The 22,215-nt window shown below is 41.8% G+C and overlaps 1 protein-coding gene across 6 annotated transcripts in view; it reads right to left on the bottom strand.

The window, feature by feature from the left end:
- The window catches only part of FAT3 (FAT atypical cadherin 3), a 558,201-nt gene that overhangs the window by 432,406 nt on the left and 103,580 nt on the right, over positions 1–22,215 (bottom strand). For all 6 annotated transcript variants that reach the window (XM_074956538.1, XM_074956570.1, XM_074956563.1 and 3 more), the window contains exon 2: positions 5,546–8,854. In XM_074956538.1, coding sequence (XP_074812639.1) covers positions 5,546–8,837 — 3,292 coding nt within the window. In that variant the 5' untranslated portion in view covers positions 8,838–8,854. The remainder of the gene's footprint in view (positions 1–5,545; positions 8,855–22,215) is intronic.

The following is a 22,215-nucleotide window of genomic DNA, read 5'->3' as shown; positions in this document are numbered from 1 at the left end:
ATAGATAATAGATCTGTGTTCATGTTATTTGTGTTAGTAGATTTTGGTATTGTAAATGATTCAGGAAGCATCCTGTACAGTTATCCTCTGAAGGAGAAAGTAGTCATTATAGACTAGACGTAACCAGAAGGTAAATGGATGAAAGTAACAGATGAGGAACAAGAGACCATGTCCGGGAAACATGATGAAACTTGGCTGAAGCCCACGAACTGGGTACAATACAGCCAGCAGTGTCTGTGTCTCAGAGAGGCTACCCTTTCAAAAGAGAGGGACAAGAAAGGCAGGGAGAGCTCTTTCTTAACTAACATTGTTTTCCTGCAATCTGGAGCCTCACAACAGTGCTAAACAGTACGCATGGAGATGCCTCAGAAACTGTCTGCTAAAATACAGCCAACAGCATTCCAAGGTAAGGACATGAGTGTAACAAGAATTACACACACACACACACACACACACACACACACCTCCATAACACAGAAGCTAGTTTACAGAGAGTGTAAATTCTAGGCATGCCTAAGAAAACTAGAGAGAGAGGGACACACCAAGCCACTTAAAAAGGCAGTGCTGGTTGAGGAAAAAGAAGAAGAACATCCGACTCCATCAAAGCCAGGATCACATCAGATGTCCACTACTGAGGGCTTTTTAGTGGCAAACTACCAGCCTATAAACAAGTTGATTAGAAACAGCCAGACAAGGAAGCATAAAGAATAGGCGAAGCAATGAAGATGATTTGGAATTGTACACATAGAAGGGAGTAAACTAGCTCTCTAGTTAGCATGTACGGATGAACAAACTGTCCATAGAATCATAGGGTTAAAGGGACAGCAAGGGTCATCTAGTCTAACCCCCTGCCAAGATACAGGATTTGTTGGGTCTAAACCATCCAAGACAGATGGCTATCCAGCCTCCATTTGAAAACCTCCAGTGAAGAAGCTTCCACACCTCCCGAGGCAGTCTGATCCATTGTCCTAATGTTCTTACAGTTAGGAAGTTTTTCCTGAGATTTAATCTAAATCTGCTATGCTGTAGTTCAAATCCATTGCTTCTTGTCCTGCCCGCTGTGACAAAAGAAAACAACTTTTCTCCATCTTTTTATGGCAGCCTTTCAAGTATCTAAAGAATGCTATCATATCCCCCCTTAATCTCTTCTTTTCCAAACTAAACGTACCCAGTTCCTTCAGCCTTTGCTCATATGGCTTGCATTCCATCTCTTTAATTATCTTTGTCGTTCATCTCTGGATCCTTTCCAGTTTCTCTATATCCTTTCTATACACTAGTGACCAAAATGGACACAGTACTCCAGCTGAGGCCTAACCAGTGCTGAGTAGAGTGGCACTATCATCTCCCTAGACTAGCATGCTGTGCCTCTGTTAAAGCAACCTAAATTTGCATTTGCTTTTTTTGCAACAGCATCGCATTGCTGACTCATGTTGAGGTTTTGATCTGCTACAACAGATCCTTCTCAGCAGTGCTGCTCCCAAGCCAGTTTTCCACCGTTCTATATTTGTGTATTTGGTTTTTCTTCCCTACATGTAGCACCTTATATTTGTCTTTGATGAATTTCATTTTGTTGTTTATAGTCCAGGTCTCCCCTCTGAATTTTAGCTCTATCCTCCAAAGTATTGGCAAACCCTCCCGCCCCCGCTTTGTATCACCTGCAAACTTAATCAGTATGCTCCCTCTATCTATACCCAGATATGGAGGTATAGGTATAGAATTGCATCCATAACATGCAATTCTTCCATATGTAGTCAACAACATTAGGAGATAAAATAACTGGATGTTTTCTGCCAACACCCTTACACTACAGGAGAGAGTACATTAATCTTGAGGTTTTTATTGACTCCATCTACCAGTAGAGGAAAATAAACCCACTTGCTGGACTAGCACAGAGTGAAGTTGGAAAAAAGCTGAAGTTTGGTGGGGGAAGTGGTTCGGACATGGATGTAGGGAGGAAGGCATGAGTGGAGTTTAGTTATGTGAACTTTACCTATTTAGTAGTCGGAGGCACAGCCACAGTTTGCTGCTATAAATTTGACTCACTAGATTCTGAGGTGCTGAATTCTATAATTCATCAACGGTACCCAGAGAGATGTCCATCACACAGGCCAGAGAGAAGAGTTCTGGGATGAAATCCTGGTCCCAGTAAATTTCCACTGATTTCAGCAGGGCCAGAATTTCATCCCTGATTTTTTCTGTGTGAACTCAGATGCAGCTTTGATAGCACATGGAGTGACATAGACAAGAGAGAGTAGAGTTGGAATTACACCCACTTACACAAGGACTGAATTTGGTTCCTTTGTATTTAACAATTATTATAATGGGTATTGCAGTCTTCCTCTCATTAAGGCAGTAGCCAAAAAATACTGATTTTTTTGTACTTCTCACTTCTGCTTTCCTTCACAAGTTTCACAAGAAAGACAACGGATAAGTCAGTAGAGCAGGTCAGTTTAAAAAGTGACAAATTAAGTGCATGAAAAGTAAATAAGCAGCAATCTCCTTATAAATTCATTCAGTCTGTGATTTCAGCTCTTCATTACATCTAGAAAGCCAATTCATCATTCAACAGCATTTAAGCTTTCACCAGCCCAACAGCAAAGCTTTATGGATTTCACCAATTTGGCAAATAGATCAAATTTTGCACTCAGATTACAAGGGTGCAAAATAACGCCCAAAGCATCAAAACCTGTTGTCCACATATACTCAATGGCAACTGTAGTCACCTTTTTGGGTGGCAAAAAGCACCTGATTTCTTCAATTAATTGAAGAATTTTTTTAAAGTATCAATAGTCAATGTAATCACAAGGACAACTGAAAGAAAATTATTTTTTTAAATGCTTTGCTGCTAGGTAATCTTTCAAAACAGTCGAATGAAATACTGACAAGGGGCTTGTCTGATTACCACTTTAAAATATGTTTTCAAATGTGAAAGAAAAATATATTTATTCCTATATTTATTTTTTTAAAAGGGTCTATCCTAAAGATTAATTAATTTAAGCTTCAATTCAGGAAAGCATGTAAACACACACTTAAGTTGTAGTAGACAGTTAAGTCCCATTGAAGTCAAGCACATGGTTAATTAAGTATGCACTGTATTTTGCTGATCTGGGGCCATAATCCATCGTAGGACATCAAATCTTTCGAACTAGTTGGGACACAGGTTAAAAATCTGGATAATCTACTTAAAGAAAGTCTTCAATGAACCTCTAATTTTTCAGAATTTCACCAGGTAACTTCCATTGCCTTTAGCGGGATTTGTTTTGCTTATCCTAACGATTTGGGGACTCTGTCTATGCATAAAGTATGAATTCTGTTTGATATCAGAGGCTTTGTATAGTTATCTGTGTCAGGCTGCAAACTCCATTCTGAATGTGGGGCTTGCTGCCTTCTCTGTTGTTCTTTTAACTCCACATTAGTCTGAAATTTCAAGGAACAGTGGCACATAGATAATAGTAGAGGGTTGTTGAGCCTTGATTGTCTTCTGTTCAAACAGAAGCACCCTGAGTTAGCTGCCACCCAGAAGAAGCAGTCTGCCCAGGTGGGGATCAGTTCACCTGGTGAGGGACTCTGATCAGGTTGAACAGCAGGGTCACTTGACAAAGGAGATGAGACGTTATAAAAGAGAGGGTCTCTCAACAGTCATTTTGAGAAGAGACCACAAGTAGAGGAAGCTTGGGAAGGAGTGTGGAAAGACCCTCACAGCAGAGGTCAGAGAGATTCCTCTCTAGAGTGGTAAGGAAATTGAGATCGGGAAATGCACACAGGTGTGGTTATTTTGTCTAGATCTGTGTACTTCTTGTGCTATCCAAGTATGGAGAAATTGTGTTTACAATCCTGTGCAAAGTCGGTCTGCGTGTCTGTTAGCTTTTACTGTCCCCTGCCCCTTAAGAGGTGAACTATATACTGAGAGCACCTACACAGCTGGAGTTCTGAGAGAAAGTGGGTATAACCTAAGGGACAGTCTGAGGGTCTATCACAAGTCTCAGGGACTATGCAGTTAGACCGTGGGGTCTCAGCTATCAGGAGAGAATGCTAGACAGAGGATCTGCACCACAAGAGTGTGCAGAGAGACCACAGCCAAGGGCAGTGTCTGGACTCTGTTCAGAGTCAAGAGAGTTAAAGCACATGGGGCCCAGTGAGGTGAGGGCCTAACACAACAGCATGGCGAGTGTCTGGTCAGAGGGAGCTCTAACAGAACTCTGTGTGTGTGATACACTATGCAACTCAGTTTCAACTCAGTAAGATCGTAGACCAAAATTTTCCAACCTGAACACCTAAAATGGTGTTTCTAAATCCATAATCATTTACCTAAATCAGTGTAGCCCGAGCACCTACAGCTGCCATTATCTTCAGTTGGGGAGATCAGCACTTATAAATAAAGAGACCGCTTTTAATGGCAGCCCTGAATATTGCTTCAGACACCCAAGTTTGCATTGTTTGGTCACAGGGCTATAAATACATTGTTTGTGCCCAACCGCAGTATATAGACTGTAGCTCAAATAGGTTTAAGGGGTTTTCGATGCCTTTATTTCATATTAGGCCCACCCTCTGTTTTCCATAATGTTCAGTTTAGAATTTTGATATTTGATTAAACCGTTTGAATTAGCCAAACCATACATTTTTAATCTAATGCTTTAATACCACATTCAAAATTAAAAGCTTTAGAAAAAGAAACACATGGTCTACTTAAACCACAGCAAACCCAACATATTTAATGTAATTTCTTAAGATGCAAACTAATGTTTTCTAATTTCCACACTTAATCTAGTATCACAGCTGCACCATTACTGCCAACAGCTATTAAATACTTAAACAGCCAGCTCCTAAACTGTGTTTTACTACACAGCTTCTCCTGCTTGATTTTTATGTTTTAGAACGCTGGTGACTTTGCAGTTAAAAATCTTTAAAAAACATAAACTTCTTAATCAGCATTCAAATACTGTTTTCTAATGTGCATGTTTGAAATTTTATTGTTATGAAGAGAATCAATATTAGCACAAACTGAATTGTGTGTTATCTCAAAGCATATGATACAGCGTGACATATTGTTTCAAACTGCTGAATGCGAACGAAAAACAACAGCATGCCAGCATTATGAGTAATACCACAGAAACTGGAATTCTTTGATCCCCAAACCTATTTCACACTCCTCATTTACTTTATTGGGTTCAGCCTTTAGTCAAGGTCGAGGGTGCAGTGACAGTCTGCAGAAGTGACCTGAGTAATTTATAGTTATCAACAGATAATATGGTAGCTGTAATGGAATCCCCGCACAGCCACCATTGCTATTGAGTGGAACTCTATGGCGACTGCAAAGTAATGTGTATTATTCCACACCCACTGCGAGACGGATGCATCCAAGTAATAAACTCTTGTTAGATCTATGCCTGAAACATTTATATTTATAACTTTACCTTGCCTATTATGAAGAACTGAACTTATGTTACATTATGAAGTGAAATAATTATCCCCCTGCTTTACTATTGTAAAAACTTCTATGAAGGTTAAAGTAAATAAAATAAATTAAGTAATATTCTAAACTTACCGGTTTCTTCATCGATGCTAAATCTTCCAAGGCCACTGCCATCTCTGATGGAATACTGAATCTCCCCATCCCTTCCAGAGTCTTCATCCTGAGCTATCACTTGCAACACACTTGTTCCAGTGCGGGAGTTTTCCTTTACAGTTCCAATGACTGCAAAGTCAGGAAAATAAGGAGCGTAGAGATTTTCATTAACATCCACCACTTCAACCTCTACAAAAGAAACGGAAGAGAGGGAAACTGGACGTCCTTTGTCTTTTGCACGCACAGTCAGGTTATAGAACTGCTGTTTCTCGTAATCGAGTTCTTTGTTCAAGCGAATGGTGCCGCTAGTTTTGTCTATTTCAAATCGTCCATTGTAATCGTTCACCAAAGAGTAACGCACTTGACCTCCCAAACCAAGATCTGGGTCGTGAGTTTCTAGCCAAGCTATTACAGTGCCAACTGGCAGATCTTCAAGGACCTTCACGCTGTAGCTAGATGGTATGAAAGCTGGAGAACAATCATTCACATCATCCAAAAAAACCTTCAGAGGAACAACAGAAAATTGCTGATGGCCAATCTCAGCTTTGTCCCTGGCCTCTATCTTTAGTGTATAGTTTGCTTTCAATTCCCTGTCTAGCTGGTCAGCCACATAAACTACTCCAGTAGAACTATTGATGGCAAACTGCTGCGCGTCTGTCAATATTGAGTAAGTCACTTCACCGCTAGATCCTAGATCTTTATCTCTAGCTTCTACTTGGATCATTTCTGTACCAATACTCATGCTTTCTAAAATATTAACTGAGTAACTATCCTGTAAAAAAACAGGTCTGTTATCATTTGCATCCTCTACAGTTACAGTCAATAGTCTCCATGTAGATTTCTGGGGATCACCTAAATCATAAATTGTAATGTTAAGGAGATACAGGTCTGTTTTCTCTCGGTCCATGGGCATAAGAACTTTAAGAAGCCCTGTTTCCATGTCAATGTTAAAGCAACTATCTGTATTACCATCAGAAATTGTATAGACTACCTTCCCATTAAATCCAGAGTCCGCATCATAGGCTTTTATTTTCAGGATGCTAGCACCAACTGGAAAGTCCTCTCTAACCGCTACATCAGAGGGAAAGGATTTATCAAAGTGTGGAGCTTGTCTGTTAATTGAATAAAAATCAAGGAAGCCATCTTCCAAATTCAGCTTCACATTTGCTTTTGCCTTCTTGAGCAATTTCTCTGCCAGCTTCTGAGCAACTCTAGTCTCTCTGCAGCTAAAGGTCTTTGAAGACACTTTCCCATGTACTACTGAAATGTTAATGAACATGGCATCAGCAAAATTCTCTCCATCCGTAGCTGTGATCCTAAGGCCGAAATTGCTGTTCTTTACACCAGAATTAACAAGAGACTTTTTAAGTTGCAGCACACCGGAGTCAGGATTTAAATAAAAAATCCCAAGATCATTTCCAGAGATTATTTTGTATTTCACTAGTTCTAGCTCATCTATATCTATTGCAGATACAGCAGTGATGTGACCACCAATGGGAAAGTCAGATGAAATCACTCCCTGACAAGCCACTTTCTCAAACAACGGCTTGTTATCGTTGACATTGCCTACGTATACAGTGACATTAACCTCACTTTCATGACGGTAGGGCGAACCCCAATCAGAGGCTCTGACAATGAACCTGTAGCTCTCCGGAGAGGACTCAAAATCCAGTTCTTCAGAGGTGCTAATAACACCAGTAAACTGATTTATAGTAAAGGGCAGTGAATTCAGACTGGCAATGCTGTATGTTATATATCCATTTTCTCCCCTGTCCTTGTCAAATGCTGAAACTGACAAAACACTGGTTCCCACAGGAACACTTTCATTGACAAAGGAGCTGTACGAAGGCTGTGTGAACTCTGGAGTGTGATCATTGGCGTCTTCTAACCTGACAATAACTTGTGCTTTTAAATCACCACCTTTGTTTACTACTTCTAACTCATAGAGTTCCTTCTCAATGATTTTTAAAGGGCGAGCGGTGATAATAAGACCTGTCCTGGGATTAATCTTAAAATATTCAGCATCCTGATTAGGAGATATTATATATTCCACACCCTGTGGTTCAGGCACCAACTTAACTATAACTACCACCACTCCAGGAGGGGAAAATTCACTGATTGATACATCATAAACTTCCTTTTCAAACTTTACTGGGATACTTTCTCTCTTGGGACTAGCGATGTGGACCAGTTTGACTGCAGAAAACTTCTGAGGAGACCCTTTGTCCTTTGCTTGAAGAGTAAGATTGTAACCATAGGGGAAGTTGTCCCAGTCAATGGGTTTTCTCTCTTTGATTTTGTATTCATTAATCCATTTCCCCTCCTTAGCCAGAAAGAACTGTTCTAAGGGGTCTCCAGCTACAATGGAAACAGATTCAATCTCCCCATTAGCTCCTTCATCTAGGTCATCAATGTTAATAACAGCATATGTAGGCTCCTTGTCTAATGGAAAGGGTACGTGGGTTACCACACTTATGGCTGGGGCGTGTTCGTTTATACGTTCAATATGAACATAAAGCTTGGCAGTGCTGCTTACTCCATTGTTTCCATAAAGTTTCATCCCACGGTCCACAGCCAGAACTTCAAGGTCATATCTGTTTTTCTCATCGTAGTTTAACCGGCCACTTAAAGAGATAACGCCGCTAGTTGGGTGAACTGAAAAGAGATCAACTTTGTTTTTGAAGTAGTAATAGAATTCGCCATTGGACCCAATATCTGCATCTGTTGCTGTCACCTGCGCAATACTAGTCCTTAAAGGAGTGCTTTCTGCTATTGTTACAGAGTAAGTGGTTGGTGAAAACAAAGGTCTTAGATCATTCATATCCAAAACCTGGATATTCACTTTTGTCCATGCTTCTAAGTCCTCTCCTCTGACGGACCCTTTTACTATCAATAAATAGTTATCTTGGATTTCTCTGTTTAATATAGCAGAATTCCCACCTTTAGTTCTTATTCTGAGAAAGCAGAAGTCAGCAATTATGACTTCCTCTGCTTTGAAAAAGCCTTCTTCATCGCCAGACACTATCCTGTATTTGATATCCCATGAAAGATCTACCAATGTAATGCCCATTCTACTTGGACTGTTGACATAGGTCCTGGCTGCAGAGTTCTCATACACTGTAGCATTGTAAATGGAATGCGTAAAGTGAAAGCCGAGTGGTATTGTCCCGTGAAGCCCCTGGCAAACGCAGACCAAAAGCTTGACAAGCAGGAGGGTGAGGCAAGACAATGGGGGTCTTGTGCCTGACCAGCAGCCCATAGTCACCTCCATCACATCATTCTTTCATCCTAAGGCAAAAGAAGAGAAAAGAATAATTAATCATAATTTATAATGGGGAGGGGAGAAATCAGCACTGAAAAATGTCATGTAAAAAAAAGGTGTTCAGTAACTGCATTATTAAAATTAATACATTCATTGGTGGCAGTCACTCCCGAGTAAATGTGGAAGAACTGAAGTAGAGACTGTTAGTCTAATAGTGATTCTGTGATTATTACACTTGTGGGAGGGCATGCCATAATATCAACATACAGGACTATAATTGGATTATAAGAAATAGAAAATCACCAATCCCAAGCATACACACACACACACACAATAGTAATCAAACAAAAAGAAAAACACTCACAAAACCCCAAACAGGATAATACAAGACAGGATGAATGACACACAGTGACTACAGATCATAATCACTGCTAGTCCACCAGAGCCCAGATTTATTAACTTCCAAGGCATGCTACAAAGCCCATCTTTTTGCCCCAGTATTTGAGGCAGGAACAGATGCTATTCAAGGGGGCTATTGCTTTATGTGTAATAATATGGTGGGCAAGTACTAAGTTTTGCGCAGTCTAGAATGGTAAAATAGTACAAGGAACGAACAATGGTACACATAAACACTGACCAGTTCATTACTGTAGTTATATATTCCTATATAAAATAATTAAGAATGAATTAAGATTGCTTACGTACATACACACACCCATACAAAGAGTATGATAAAGAGGTTGCAAAGCAAAGTTTTCAAATCAGGAAATGTCAAAGTTAAGGTTCTTTGAAAGACATTAACTCTGCCCCCTCATGCACATATATTGCAGTACAATCTGCAATTACATGAGCACATACTTTGTTTTTTTCATGTGCCTTCTCTGCTTCATTCTGTGTGCATGTAATATAATGCACAGTGAATGAGACAGGTTTTAAACATTTTTATCCCCATATTCAATAGTTGCTGGTTGTCTCTGTAGTAAGAAGAGAGCTCGAGACATAAGCTCTTGTACCAGAGGCCTGGTATGAGGCCTGACCTAAAGTAATGGTCATAACTTGCTAATATAAAGCAAAGTTAAGTTGTGAGCAAGAGGCAGGCCCTGTTCTCAGAATCTGGCAAGAACAGGGCTGATATTGCAGAAACAAGTTCCTAAGTCGTGCTAGGCATAAGGATATATAAGCAAACACATTCCAGAAAGGTAGTGCCAAAACATCTCGATACCACATACATTCCCCAAAGATAACAGGAACACACTGACCCCTCCTAAAGATAAGTTCAGGATGACAGCATAATGTATAGAGATGTTTTGATCGAACCAACACGTCCAAGGTAATGGGTGGCACCAAATACGTCAGGGGATGGCACCAAGATACGTTAGGGGTAATACGTAGTTTGTTTGTATCTGTGTATAAAGATGTATGTCAGAGGGAGCGTCTTTGTCTGGCCAAGGGGAGAATGGGAAGTCCTGCCACTCACTGAGCTGGTCCATTGTCACGAGCATACATGTGTTAGTGTATCTGTAACATTGAGCCGGGGCATTAGCACTGTGCTTCATCGGCAATAAACCTGACCAAGTTCCTTCGCAGAAAACTGAGTCTGTGGATTTATTGGGCAGTTCAATCGGAGCCTGCTGTACCGGCTATCTGGCCAGAGTCAGTACAGCATGCAGAGAGAACACATACACGCAGCCGAACATCTGACCACAGTCTCATTAACTGCACACTGTCCAAACTTCATATTCCTGGGGAACATCTTTGGAATTTCTAAATGTTATAGATCACAATTTCCTAACAAAAAGTGTTGCATCCAACACAAGGGAATTCTGTATTAGACTTCAGCTTGACCGATAAAGAGGAACTGATCGCAGAACTAAAAATTAACAGTAGTTTAGGTACAAGTGATCATTACTTGATCCCATTTATAATGTGCAAACACAACAAAGTCCAGACCAGTGATTTATATACTTGGTGTTTTAAAAAGGCCAATTTCACAAAGTTGAAAACAATTATGGGTCAAATCACAGAATCATAGAGTATCAGAGTTGGAAGGGACCTCAGGAGGTCATCTAGTCCAACCCCCTGCTCAAAGCAGGACTGATCCCCAACTAAATCATCCCAGCCAGGGCTTTGTCAAGCCTGACCTTAAAAACTTCTAAGGAAGGAGATTCCACCACCTCCCTAGGTAACACATTCCAGTGTTTCACCACCCTCCTAGTGAAAAAGTTTTTCCTAATATCCAACCTAAACCTCCCCCACTTCAACTTGAGACCATTACTCCTTGTTCTGTCATCTGCTACCACTGAGAACAGTCTAGAGCCATCCTCTTTGGAACCCCCTTTCAGGTAGTTGAAAGCAGCTATCAAATCCCCCCTCATTCTTCTCTTCCGCAGACTAAACAATCCCAGTTCCCTCAGCCTCTCCTCATAACTCATGTGTTCCAGTCCCCTAATCATTTTTGTTGCCCTCCGCTGGACTCTCTCCAATTTTTCCACATCCCTCTTTTAGTGGGGGCCCAAAACTGGACACACACTCCAGATGAGGCCTCACCGATGTCAAATAGAGGGGAACAATCAAGTCCCTCGATCTGCTGGAATGCCCCTACTTATACAGCCCAAAATGCCATTGGCCTTCTTGGCAACAAGGGCACATTGTTGACTCATATCCAGCTTCTTGTCCACTGTAACCCCTAGGTCCTTTTCTGCAGAACTGCTGCCGAGCCATTCGGTCCCTAGTCTGTAGCGGTGCATGGGATTCTTCCGTCCTAAGTGCAGGACTCTGCACTTGTCCTTGTTGAACCTCATCAGATTTCTTTTGGCCCAATCCTCTAATTTGTCTAGGGCCCTCTGTATCCTATCTCTACCCTCCAGAGTATCTACCTCTCCTCCCAGTTCAGCGTCATCTGCAAACTTGCTGAGGGTGCAATCCACACCGTCCTCCAGATCATTTATGAAGATACTGAACAAAACTGGCCAGCGGACCGACCCTTGGGGCACTCCACTTGATACCAGCTGCCAACTAGACATGGAGCCATTGATCACTACCCATTGAGCCCGACAATCTAGCCAACTTTCTATCCACCTTATAGTGCATTCATCCAGCCCATACTTTAACTTGCTGGCAAGAATACTGTGGGAGACCGTGTCAAAAGCTTTGCTAAAGTCAAGGAACAACACATCCACCGCTTTCCCCTCATCCACAGAGCCAGTTATCTCATCATAGAAGGCAATTAGATTAGTCAGGCATGACTTGCCCTTGCTGAATCCATGCTGACTGTTCCTGATCACTTTCCTCTCCTCTAAGTGCTTCAGAATTGATTCCTCGAGGACCTGCTCCATGATTTTTCCAGGGACTGAGGTGAGGCTGACTGGCCTGTAGTTCCCAGGATCCTCCTTCTTCCCTTTTTTAAAGATGGGCACTACATTAGCCTTTTTCCAGTCATCTGGGACGTCCCCCGATCGCCATGAGTTTTCAAAGATAATGGCCAATGGCTCTGCAATCACATCCGCCAACTCCTTTAGCACTCTCGGATGCAACGCATCTGGTCCCATGGACTTGTGCTTGTCCAGCTTTTCTAAATAGTCCCGAACCACTTCTTTCTCCACAGAGGGCTGGTCACCTTCTCCCCATGCTGTGCTGCCCAGTGCAGTAGTCTGGGAGCTGACCTTGTTCGTGAAGACAGAGGAAAAAAAAGCATTGAGTACATTAGCTTTTTCCACATCCTCTGTCACTAGGTTGCCTCCCTCATTCAGTAAGGGGCCCACACTTTCCTTGACTTTCTTTTTGTTGCTAACATACCGGAAGAAACCCTTCTTGTTACTCTTAACATCTCTTGCTAGCTGCAACTCCAGGTGTGATTTGGCCTTCCTGATTTCACTCCTGCATGCCCGAGCAATATTTTTATACTCTTCCCCGGTCATTTCTCCAATCTTCCACTTCTTGTAAGCTTCTTTTTTGTGTTTAAGATCAGCAAGGATTTCACTGTTAAGCCAAGCTGGTCGCCTGCCATATTTACTATTCTTTCTACACATCGGGCTGGTTTGTCCCTGTAACCTCAATAAGGATTCTTTAAAATACAGCCAGCTCTCCTGGACTCCTTTCCCCCTCATGTTATTCTCCCAGGGAATCCTGCCCATCAGTTCCCGGGAGTCAAAGTCTGCTTTTCTGAAGTCCAGGGTCCGTATTTTGCTGCTTTCCTTTCTTCCTTGTGTTAGGATCCTGAACTCGACCATCTCATGGTCACTGCCTCCCAGGTTCCCATCCACTTTTGCTTCCCCTACTAATTCTTCCCAGTTTGTGAGCAGCAGGTCAAGAAGAGCTTTGCCCCTAGTTGGTTCCTCCAGCACTTGCACCAGGAAATTATCCCCTACACTTTCCAAAAACTTCCTGGATTGTCTGTGCACCGCTGTATTGCTCTCCCAGCAGATATCAGGGTGATTGAAGTCTCCCATCAGTTGTGAGGAAGAATTTAATCAGAAAAATATGAATGATAATTGGGAATTGTTTAAGAACCCTTAACTAGATGCCCAACAAGCTGCAATTGAGGAGAAAGACAGTATTGGTTAAAGAAATCACCTGGTTTAGAGCGGAGGTGAAGGCAATTATAAAAAATTAAATATATTTAAACATAACAAATGAAAGAAAATTTAAGTTGATAGTAATGAATATAAATCAAAAAGCTAAGAATTGTAGAAAATTGATCAGGAAAGCAAAAGGGACACAAGGAGAAATTTACAGCCAGCAGAGTTAAGGACAAAACCGCCTTCTTATTAAGCATATTAGGAACAAAAGAGAGTCCTAATTGTGGTATTGGTCCACTACTAGGTCAAAATGCTATAATTATCAATGAAAATGCAGAACAGGGTAGAAGTATTCAATAAATATCCCTGTTCTGTATTGTTGTGGGGAGGGCAGGGGAAAACACATGGGGGAAACAGATGATATAGTCATATAATATGATAATGCGCTTTCCATTACACTGGTATCTCAGGAGGATGGTAAACAGCAGCTGCTAAAGTTAAAGTTCGACATTTTTAATTCAGCAGGTCCAAGTAACATAAAGCACTGGAGAAATTCCAGAAGACTGGAATAAAGCTAATATTATGCCAATATTTTAAAAGGGTAAATGGGACGATCTGGGTAATTATATGCCTGTCCATCTGACATTGATCCCCAGCCAGACACTGGAAAGGCTGATACAGAACTCAATTAATAAAGAATTAAAGGATGGTGATATAACCAGTGCCAATCAATGTGGGTTTTATGAAAAATTTATCCTGTCAGAATAACTTGATATCTTTTTGTGATGAGATTAAAGTTTGGCTGATAAGAGGTAATAGTCATGATGTAACTGAAAATTTGATTAAAAACTAGAATGATATAAATTGACATGGCACACATTAAGTGGATTAAAAGATGGCTAACTGATAGATCTCAAAATGTTGCTGTAAACAGGGAATCATCACTGAGCAGGTGGCTTTCTAGTGGGGTCCCACAGGGATCATTTCTTGGCCATACACTATTTAACATTTTTATCAATGACCTGGAAGAAACCAAAATCATCACTACAAAAATTAGGGGAGAGGTAAGTAATGAAGAGGACAGGTCACTGATACAGAGAGATCTGGATCACATGGTAAGCTGAGCACAAGCAAACAATATGTGTTTTAATATAGCTAAATGTTAATATACGCATTTAGGAAAAAAGAATATGTAAGCCTCGCCTACAAGATGGGGAACTGTCCTGGGAAGCCATGACTCTGAAAAAGATTTGGGGGTCACAGTGGATAACAAGAGTGTCCAGTGGAATGCTGTGGGCAAACGGGCAACAGGAGACTCTCAAGTAGGAGCACAGAGGTTACTGTACCTCTGTATTTGGCACTGGTACAACTGCTGCTGGAACACTGTGTCCAGTTCTGATTTCCACACTTCAAGAAGGATGTTGAAAAATTGGAGAAGTTTCAGAGAAAAGCCACGAGAATGATTAAAGGATTAGAAAACCTGCCTTATAGTGATAGACTCAAGGAGATCAATCTATTTAGCTTAACAAAGAGAAGCTTAAGGGGGGGACTTAATTAGTCTATAAGTACTTACGCTGGGAGGAAATATTTAATAATGGGCTCTTTAATCTAGCAGAGAAAAGTATAATATGATCCATTGGCTGGATACTGAAGCTAGACAAATTCAAACTGGAAATAAGGTATACATTTTTAACAGTGTGGGTTATTAACTCCTGGAACAATTTACCAAGGGTTGTGGTGGATTCAACATTGCTGACAACCTGTAAAATCCAGATTGGATGTTTTTCTAAAAGATCTGCTCTAGGAACTATTCTGGGGGAGTTCTTTGGCCTTCTAGCTTTGGAATCTATGAATGAGGCAGGGGTCTTCAAGACCTCTGCCCCAGGTTTGAACATCCTATCCACCAACAGCTTAAATGCATTCTCATTCACTACATAGACCAACTAACACAAACTTTCTTAGATACACCTACTAGGGAATTACAAGACTGTGTGTGTACTGCAGTTGGTTTCCTTCTTGATTTGTCTTATTTTCTCAAAAAACAAGCATAGGTGTTGGAACTTGGGGCGCTGTCATACCCCCTGGCTTGAAGTGGTTTCCATCATGTACAGGGTTTACAGGTTGGTTCAATGCCTCTCAGTAGCTCCACTATATAAATTGTTCCAGCACCCCTGAAAACAAGCAGCAGATTTCTTTTACAAATCTGTTTTTAAACTTTATCCCAAGCTGAATACCAAGATATTTCAAGTATATTCACTTATTTACTACCATTACACTCCATATTATGAATTTCTACAAGAAGTTTACAAAAACATAAAAACAGAATAATATATATTGCTGAAACATACTGAGAGTTATTGTTCAATGACATTTTCAATATTGTTTCCACTTGATATTTTCTTCTTTTAAAAAAGATTTAGCTAATTCATTAGTAAATTTACAAAAAAGAAGAATGACTCCCTGTATATAGAGCCTGACCCAAAAGCTATTTAAATCGATGGAAATCTTTCTACTGACTTCAAATGGCTTGGAGTGTGCCCATAATGAACACAAAATGGAAAGTTAACATTAAAAAACGGATTGTTTTTCAGGCATCCTAAGAGTGTTTGTTGCCAATTACTTTCATAGCTAGGAGTGAAAATCCTAAAAGCCCCTTTTAAATGACAATTACTATAAGCCCCCCATTGCTCTTATTTTAATAGAAAAGGAAACAGTTCAAAGCTGCTTGAAACTGTAATAAAGGAAATGTCAGAACATAGGGCAGAAAGGGGGCAGGAAGAGTTGTTGGTAATGATAATCCAAACGCTATGCAGCCTTCCTAGATTGCTGGAGCCCTTCATAGGAATACAATAGTGCAAGCTCAGAGTGAAGTTTCCTTTTTTCCTCTTGGTTCCAACAATCTGGGCTGCAACTAGCACTAGTCTAGACCAGATTGGGGGGGGTTGGGAGGGGGGAGAGAGACTTGGCTAGTGTTACCATGCACCTGAATGATGCCTCTAAAGCAGCACCATCATCCACACAGTTAATGCAATGGGGAGGTATGAACTGAGTGCTCAGTGACCTCCGGGCTGATTTTGTCTGCTGTGGCAGACACTTTTGACCCAGAAGATCACCCTACCACTAAAGAATGAATTTTACTATTTGAGGGAAGTGATATACATGCTTCTTGGATCAATTCTGACTATCCTTAACAAGTGCCAGTCAAGGGGCAGTCCGTTCTTTGAGACCCTTTAAGCAAAATAAAAAGTGCCTCCATCAGATTAGCTTCTTTATCAGACAGCTGTAGTAGGCTCATATCCTCTTTGGCAGACCAGCCACTAGAGGGAGACAAAGACCACATTGTCATGGGCTGAGATGGCATTTCTACCAGCCAGCTGGCTGGGTAAGGTCATTTATGGAATTTGTCAGACTGGAGGACAGCTGCCACCACAGTTGAGAATTCCCTCAGAACTGCCATGAGACTGAAGGACAAAGCAGCATGTTGAAAGGAAAGAGAAATGATCTGTACCTCAAATTCCACATACACCTCAAGGATAGGACAAACCCCACCCACCACTTATCCTCAGAATGAGCTCCCACTACTGAGAAAAGAAGCTTATCCCCGTTCCTAGAGGACACAGGTACAATTCTGGGATAAAAATAAACAGTTTTTGTCCAGCTTTGCCAACACCAAGTTTGTTCCTTTTCCTCAGAGCCCTGGACTCTGAAGAACTAGGACTTGAACAGTGATCTGCTGAGAGAGTGGCCTATAACACTAGACAGCGGTAAAGTTTTTCTTTCCAGTGTGTGCGTTTAAGCTTCACATTAGCATTCTAATGGTGCCGTTTTATATTCTGAAACCATGCTCTCTAAATCAATAATTTAACAACTGATGAGTGCACGTGGGAATTGGGCTTTACTGCCCTACAGAGTCTAATGACAGCATGTTGGAGGCAGTAGAATTCTCATTCCTGATCCATGCTGAAGTCTAAAGAACTCATAGGCACGTGACATATCTGAAGTATGAGCAGCAACGCAAGATTTTGTTAGACAGAAGCACCCTAAATCTTACTGATAACTCATTCCTGTCACTTAGACTACTCAGGATGATGAGGTTAGATAACTGTTTGAACAATGTCACCAAGGCCCCAATCCTGCGGTTTCACTCAGGCAGATCCCTGCACTCACAGGGAGCCCTTCTGATTTCAGTGGGGCTCCACATTGGTACAGGGAGGACACCTTGCTTCTGGCAAAACTGGGAACCACATATGTGCATTTCACCAAAATAAAGGGCATAACAGGCAATAACGAAAGATTCCTGTCATGATCTGTTGTCTATATTGTAATGAACTCACTAGTGTGTATTTATACCACTGCCCTTAACTGGAAGGAAACTGCTTAACCGTATGTCTAGGCTCAAAGCTCATTTTTAGCACCAACAGGAGTAGAGTGATTTGGGAGCAGAAGGTCCAGAATTCTATTCCTGCCACCAAGCCACCACAGTAAACGATTGTGAAAGTCGAGCTGTAGGTTGCCACGGATTCTTTACAGCATTTACCTACTTACACAAGCCTAATAATCTGCATTTTGTCAAATGCAATACGATGCAATGTGAAAAATAAGAACATTAAAGGTGTCTGGCAATGAGAATTAACATATGTGTTCCTTTCATGACCCCCAACAATAGCTCAAAACAGATTAGCAGGAAGCAATGGTGATACTGGCTAGGAAAAGAAATAAAGATTGAAAACTGGAATTCACGTTGCACCACAAGGCATTAGAAAACTAATGTTTGACCCCAAAACAAGGCAGAGAGAGAAAGAGACTGATAGTAGATATGCTACTGACAAGAAAATGACTTTTCCCAGAGAGTAATTCCTTTGCAACAGTAAATTCTAACCTCCGTCATAGCAGCAAATCTTTCAGCCGCCTGACTGTAACCTTACAGGAGAAAAGCCCACTCAGCATGAAGGAAGTGTAATTCAAGACAGCCCCAAAGAAGTGAAGATTCAACCACCCAGGAATGTGTTATGAATAGCTTGCTTTATTTTATACCAGGTGCGGGCGGGGATATTTCCATATACCAGTTAATGTCAAGTATCAATTCGTCATCAAATACTTCAAACTTGTGAACGTGATTTCAGTCATTCTTTGTCTTCTTAAGATGCTGGTGCGGTGGTAGGGCCTTTCAAATCTCTCTCTCTCTCTCTCTCTCTCTCTCTCACACACACACACACACACACACACACACACACACACACACACAGAGAGAGAGAGAGAGAGAGAGAGAGCTTGGGGAAAGGAGAAAAAGAAAAAGGAATAATTTGCTGCCATGTGAGCTGTGTCAGAAAGAGAATTCCAGAGAGCGATCTTACAAAGGGATTTTAGCTTGTTCCTTGGTGGTCCATTTGGCTGGAAACAAAGAATGATCAACAGTTTTCGTGCCTTGTGGGTGCCCAATTCCCCCGCCCCAACCCTGGCACCTACTTTTTAATCCCTGTCAACTATTTTGAAATGGGGAATCTACTGAGCAGTTTCAATTCATCAAGTTATTTCATAATGCTACCAGTCAGAGGCCAGTATTTTAATTATTTGTTTTTAAAAAGCTTTAACCAGTATATCTATTTTGATTACGATACTGTTGAGTTTTGTATCGAAACTTCATCCTATACAAGGTATGGTTATAGGAAATTTTGAAAGAATGCACCCTTTAGTATTTCCACAATTAGCCCATTATTATTAAATTAACTGTACAATCCACAACAAACTAGGTGCTTTACAGATACATAGAACAGGGGTGGGCAAACTACAGCCCAGGGGCGGCCCTCCAGATCTTTCAATTCAGCCCTTGACATCCCGCTGGGGAGCAGGATCCGGGGCTTGCCCCGCTCTGCACAGCTCCCAGAAGCAGCAGCATGTCCCCACTCCTGCTCCTATTCATGGGGCAGGCAGGAGTCTCCACATGCTGCCCCCGCCTCAAGTGCCACCCCGGCAGCTCCCATTGGCTGGGAACCACGGCCAATGGGAGCTGCAGGGGTGGCACCTGCGGACAGGGCAGCACGCAGAGCCACCTGGCTGTGCCTCCAAGTAGGAGGTGGAGCAGGGACATGCCGCTGCTTCTGGGAGCTGCTTGAGGTAAGCAACCCCCAAAGCCTGCACCCCTGACCCCCTCCTGTGCCCCAGCCCCCTGCACCACCCCAATCCCCCTCCTATCCTCCAAATCCCTTGGTCCCAGCCAAGAGCACCCTCCTGCACCCCCAACCCCTCATCCTCAGCCCCACCCCAGAGCCCGTACCCCCAGCCTGAGCCCTCACCCCCTCCCAAACCCCAACTCCCAATTTTGTGAGCATTCACAGCCCACCATACAATTTCCATACCCAGATGTGGCCCTCAGGCCAAAAAGTTTGCCCACCCCTGATATAGAAGGTAGTCTCCTATTATCATCATTTTAATTGTGGTAGCACCCATGATCCCCCAGTCATGGACCAGGACCCCATTGTGCTAGGAGCTGTACAAACACAAAAGTAAAAGAAAAGTTTACAATCTAAGTTTCAAACAAGGAATAACAGGTGAATAAAGAGAGACAGGCGGTGGAGCACAAGGAAACAAGGTCTTATTCTACGGCAGTTCTGCAAAGTTCTGTTATGCTCATGCTTAACTTTACTGCTCTCAGCATTCATGGGATTTCAACTGGATTACTCTCGTACATAAATCGAAATGCAAGCCTGCAGGACTGGGCTGTAGGTAAGCCAATATAAAAAGCTAGGAAAGGGGTGGGAGTCAATATAATGCAGTGTGAATAAGAAGCATCTTGTAGTCCCACCATGTTTAATAATGATTTACACTAACCCAGATGGTGGGGTACTGGAATAACCATTACTGTTAGAGAAACGGAGGACAGGGTGGAGGCACAGTTGATATGGTCAGGGAGGCTGTACTCCAGGAGTAAGGAGTCAGGAAGAAGACCCAAAGGCAGAAGAACAAAAAGACACAGGAAAGGAAGTCCAAAGTCATGTGGCTTCGGTGAAGTGAAGTGGGTGCGAGGGGGTGCAGGATTGAGACAAGAACAGAAAAGTACTGGACATTTTACTGGAGAACTACACATGAGGTAAAAGGATGGTCTTGTGGTTCAGGCACTGGGACACAAGAGATCAGGAGTCAGTCCCTGACTGTCACAGACTTTTTGTCAGAGCTTGGACAAATCTCAATCTCTATCTCTTACTTTCCCCTCTGTAAAATAAATGGGGAAACTAATATTTATTTTATCTATAACTTATGTTTTAGTGCTTTCCAGAATAGGGATGGACTTAAGCATGCACTTAAAGCTAACTGCATGCTTAAGTGCTTCCCCAAAACTGATCTTAAGTCCTTTGGAGCAGAGATTGTTTGTACAGAGCCTAGTACACTTGGGGCCCCATCTTATTTGGGGCCTTCAAACACTTTGGGTGAAATTTCAAAAACACCTAACTGGTTTGGAAGCCTGAGGCCAATTTTCAAAAGTGACCAGGCACTTCGTACCCTAAATCTTACTGACTTTCAATGAGATTATAGGCTCCTAAATGCCTAAACCACTTTTGAAAATGAGATGTAGGCTCCTAAATCAATTAGGCACATGGGACACGAATATCTGAAAGGAGGCACAGCAAAAAAAAAGTTTGAGAACCTTTGTCTTAAGCCTAAGGTGAGCAAATCCAGTCACAGTGAATGGAATATTTTAACATATTATTTTTTTATATACAATGGAATCTTGATTGATCTTTGTCGGTCCTACCCTCACTGAGCTAACCAAGCCACAATTCACTATTTCGACACTTCCTCAGTAGTCTGACACCCAGCAACAAAGGCAAGTGCTCGATTCTGCAGCTCTTCTGAGTGCAGGAACTTCCATGCCATCCACACTAAGAGGGTATGTCTCTTTGCCCCCCCTCTGTGCCAAGACTATGTATGCATGTTTATTAATCTGCTATTGCCTTCAAGCTAATGGAGAAGGTTCCTTTCACTCAAGCTGTGGAGGCCCTTGGTTTTAGTACACGGCATGTTTTCACAAATACACACACACCCAGCACGCCCACTGCAAGTTCATCTCCTGAGTAAAAATTCAAAGGAGTGGTGCTTTGTATTTTAAAATAGGTTTATTGTTTGGCTGGGGTTTTTTTAAGCAAACAGGCATTTATTAGTTTGTTTGAAAAAAAAAATCAATATTTCCATATAAATCCTATGTTAATTAACGTTTCCAGGATAAAGAGTGAGATCAGGAACAAAACTTAAAAGCATAAAATTAGTAACAAATACATCATGATTTCAACTGGAGGTACAGACATTCTCTTTCCAGGAAAAATGGTAAAGGGGTTACCGTTTAGGAGTCAACGAACCAGTGTTACTGAGATCCTGCAGTTATTTCTCTCATGAAAGTATGCCGGACACTACAATGTAGTATCTGCTGAAAACTGCTCAGTACTTCATGATGACCATTGTCTGTGATATAAAATAAGATACCTCTTAATATATACCTTAGATAACTACCTTGGAAAAACTAAATTACTTGACATTAAAGAAAATCCCCTAAAATAGTATAATTTCGTTTATGGGCCAGTTTCATATGTTAAAATAGTACCATTTTTCTTTTATTCCTCGTTAACACAGCCATATCCTCCCTTCGGTTGAGGCTTCTAATTTCCTCAGCTATCAACAGGAGCTATGTTCCCTTTAACGTGCGCGCCTGCGTAGGGGCCACTAAGGACCATGCATTTAATTAGCAGAGCCGCACAGGCGTGCACACTGCACTCAGGGGCGTAGCCACAGGTGGGCCTGGAAGATGGCAGTGGGGGAGGTGGGGGCAGCGGTGAGAGGTGGGGGGTGGTGATGGGGGAGCTTGGGGCACGCGGGGCTGC

The sequence above is a fragment of the Natator depressus genome, chromosome 1 (genome assembly GCF_965152275.1).
Source record: "Natator depressus isolate rNatDep1 chromosome 1, rNatDep2.hap1, whole genome shotgun sequence".
In the NCBI taxonomy this organism is placed as follows: Eukaryota; Metazoa; Chordata; order Testudines; family Cheloniidae; genus Natator; species Natator depressus.
The sequence above is the reverse complement of the archived record's forward strand: the minus strand, read 5'-3'. Positions and strand labels throughout refer to the sequence as shown.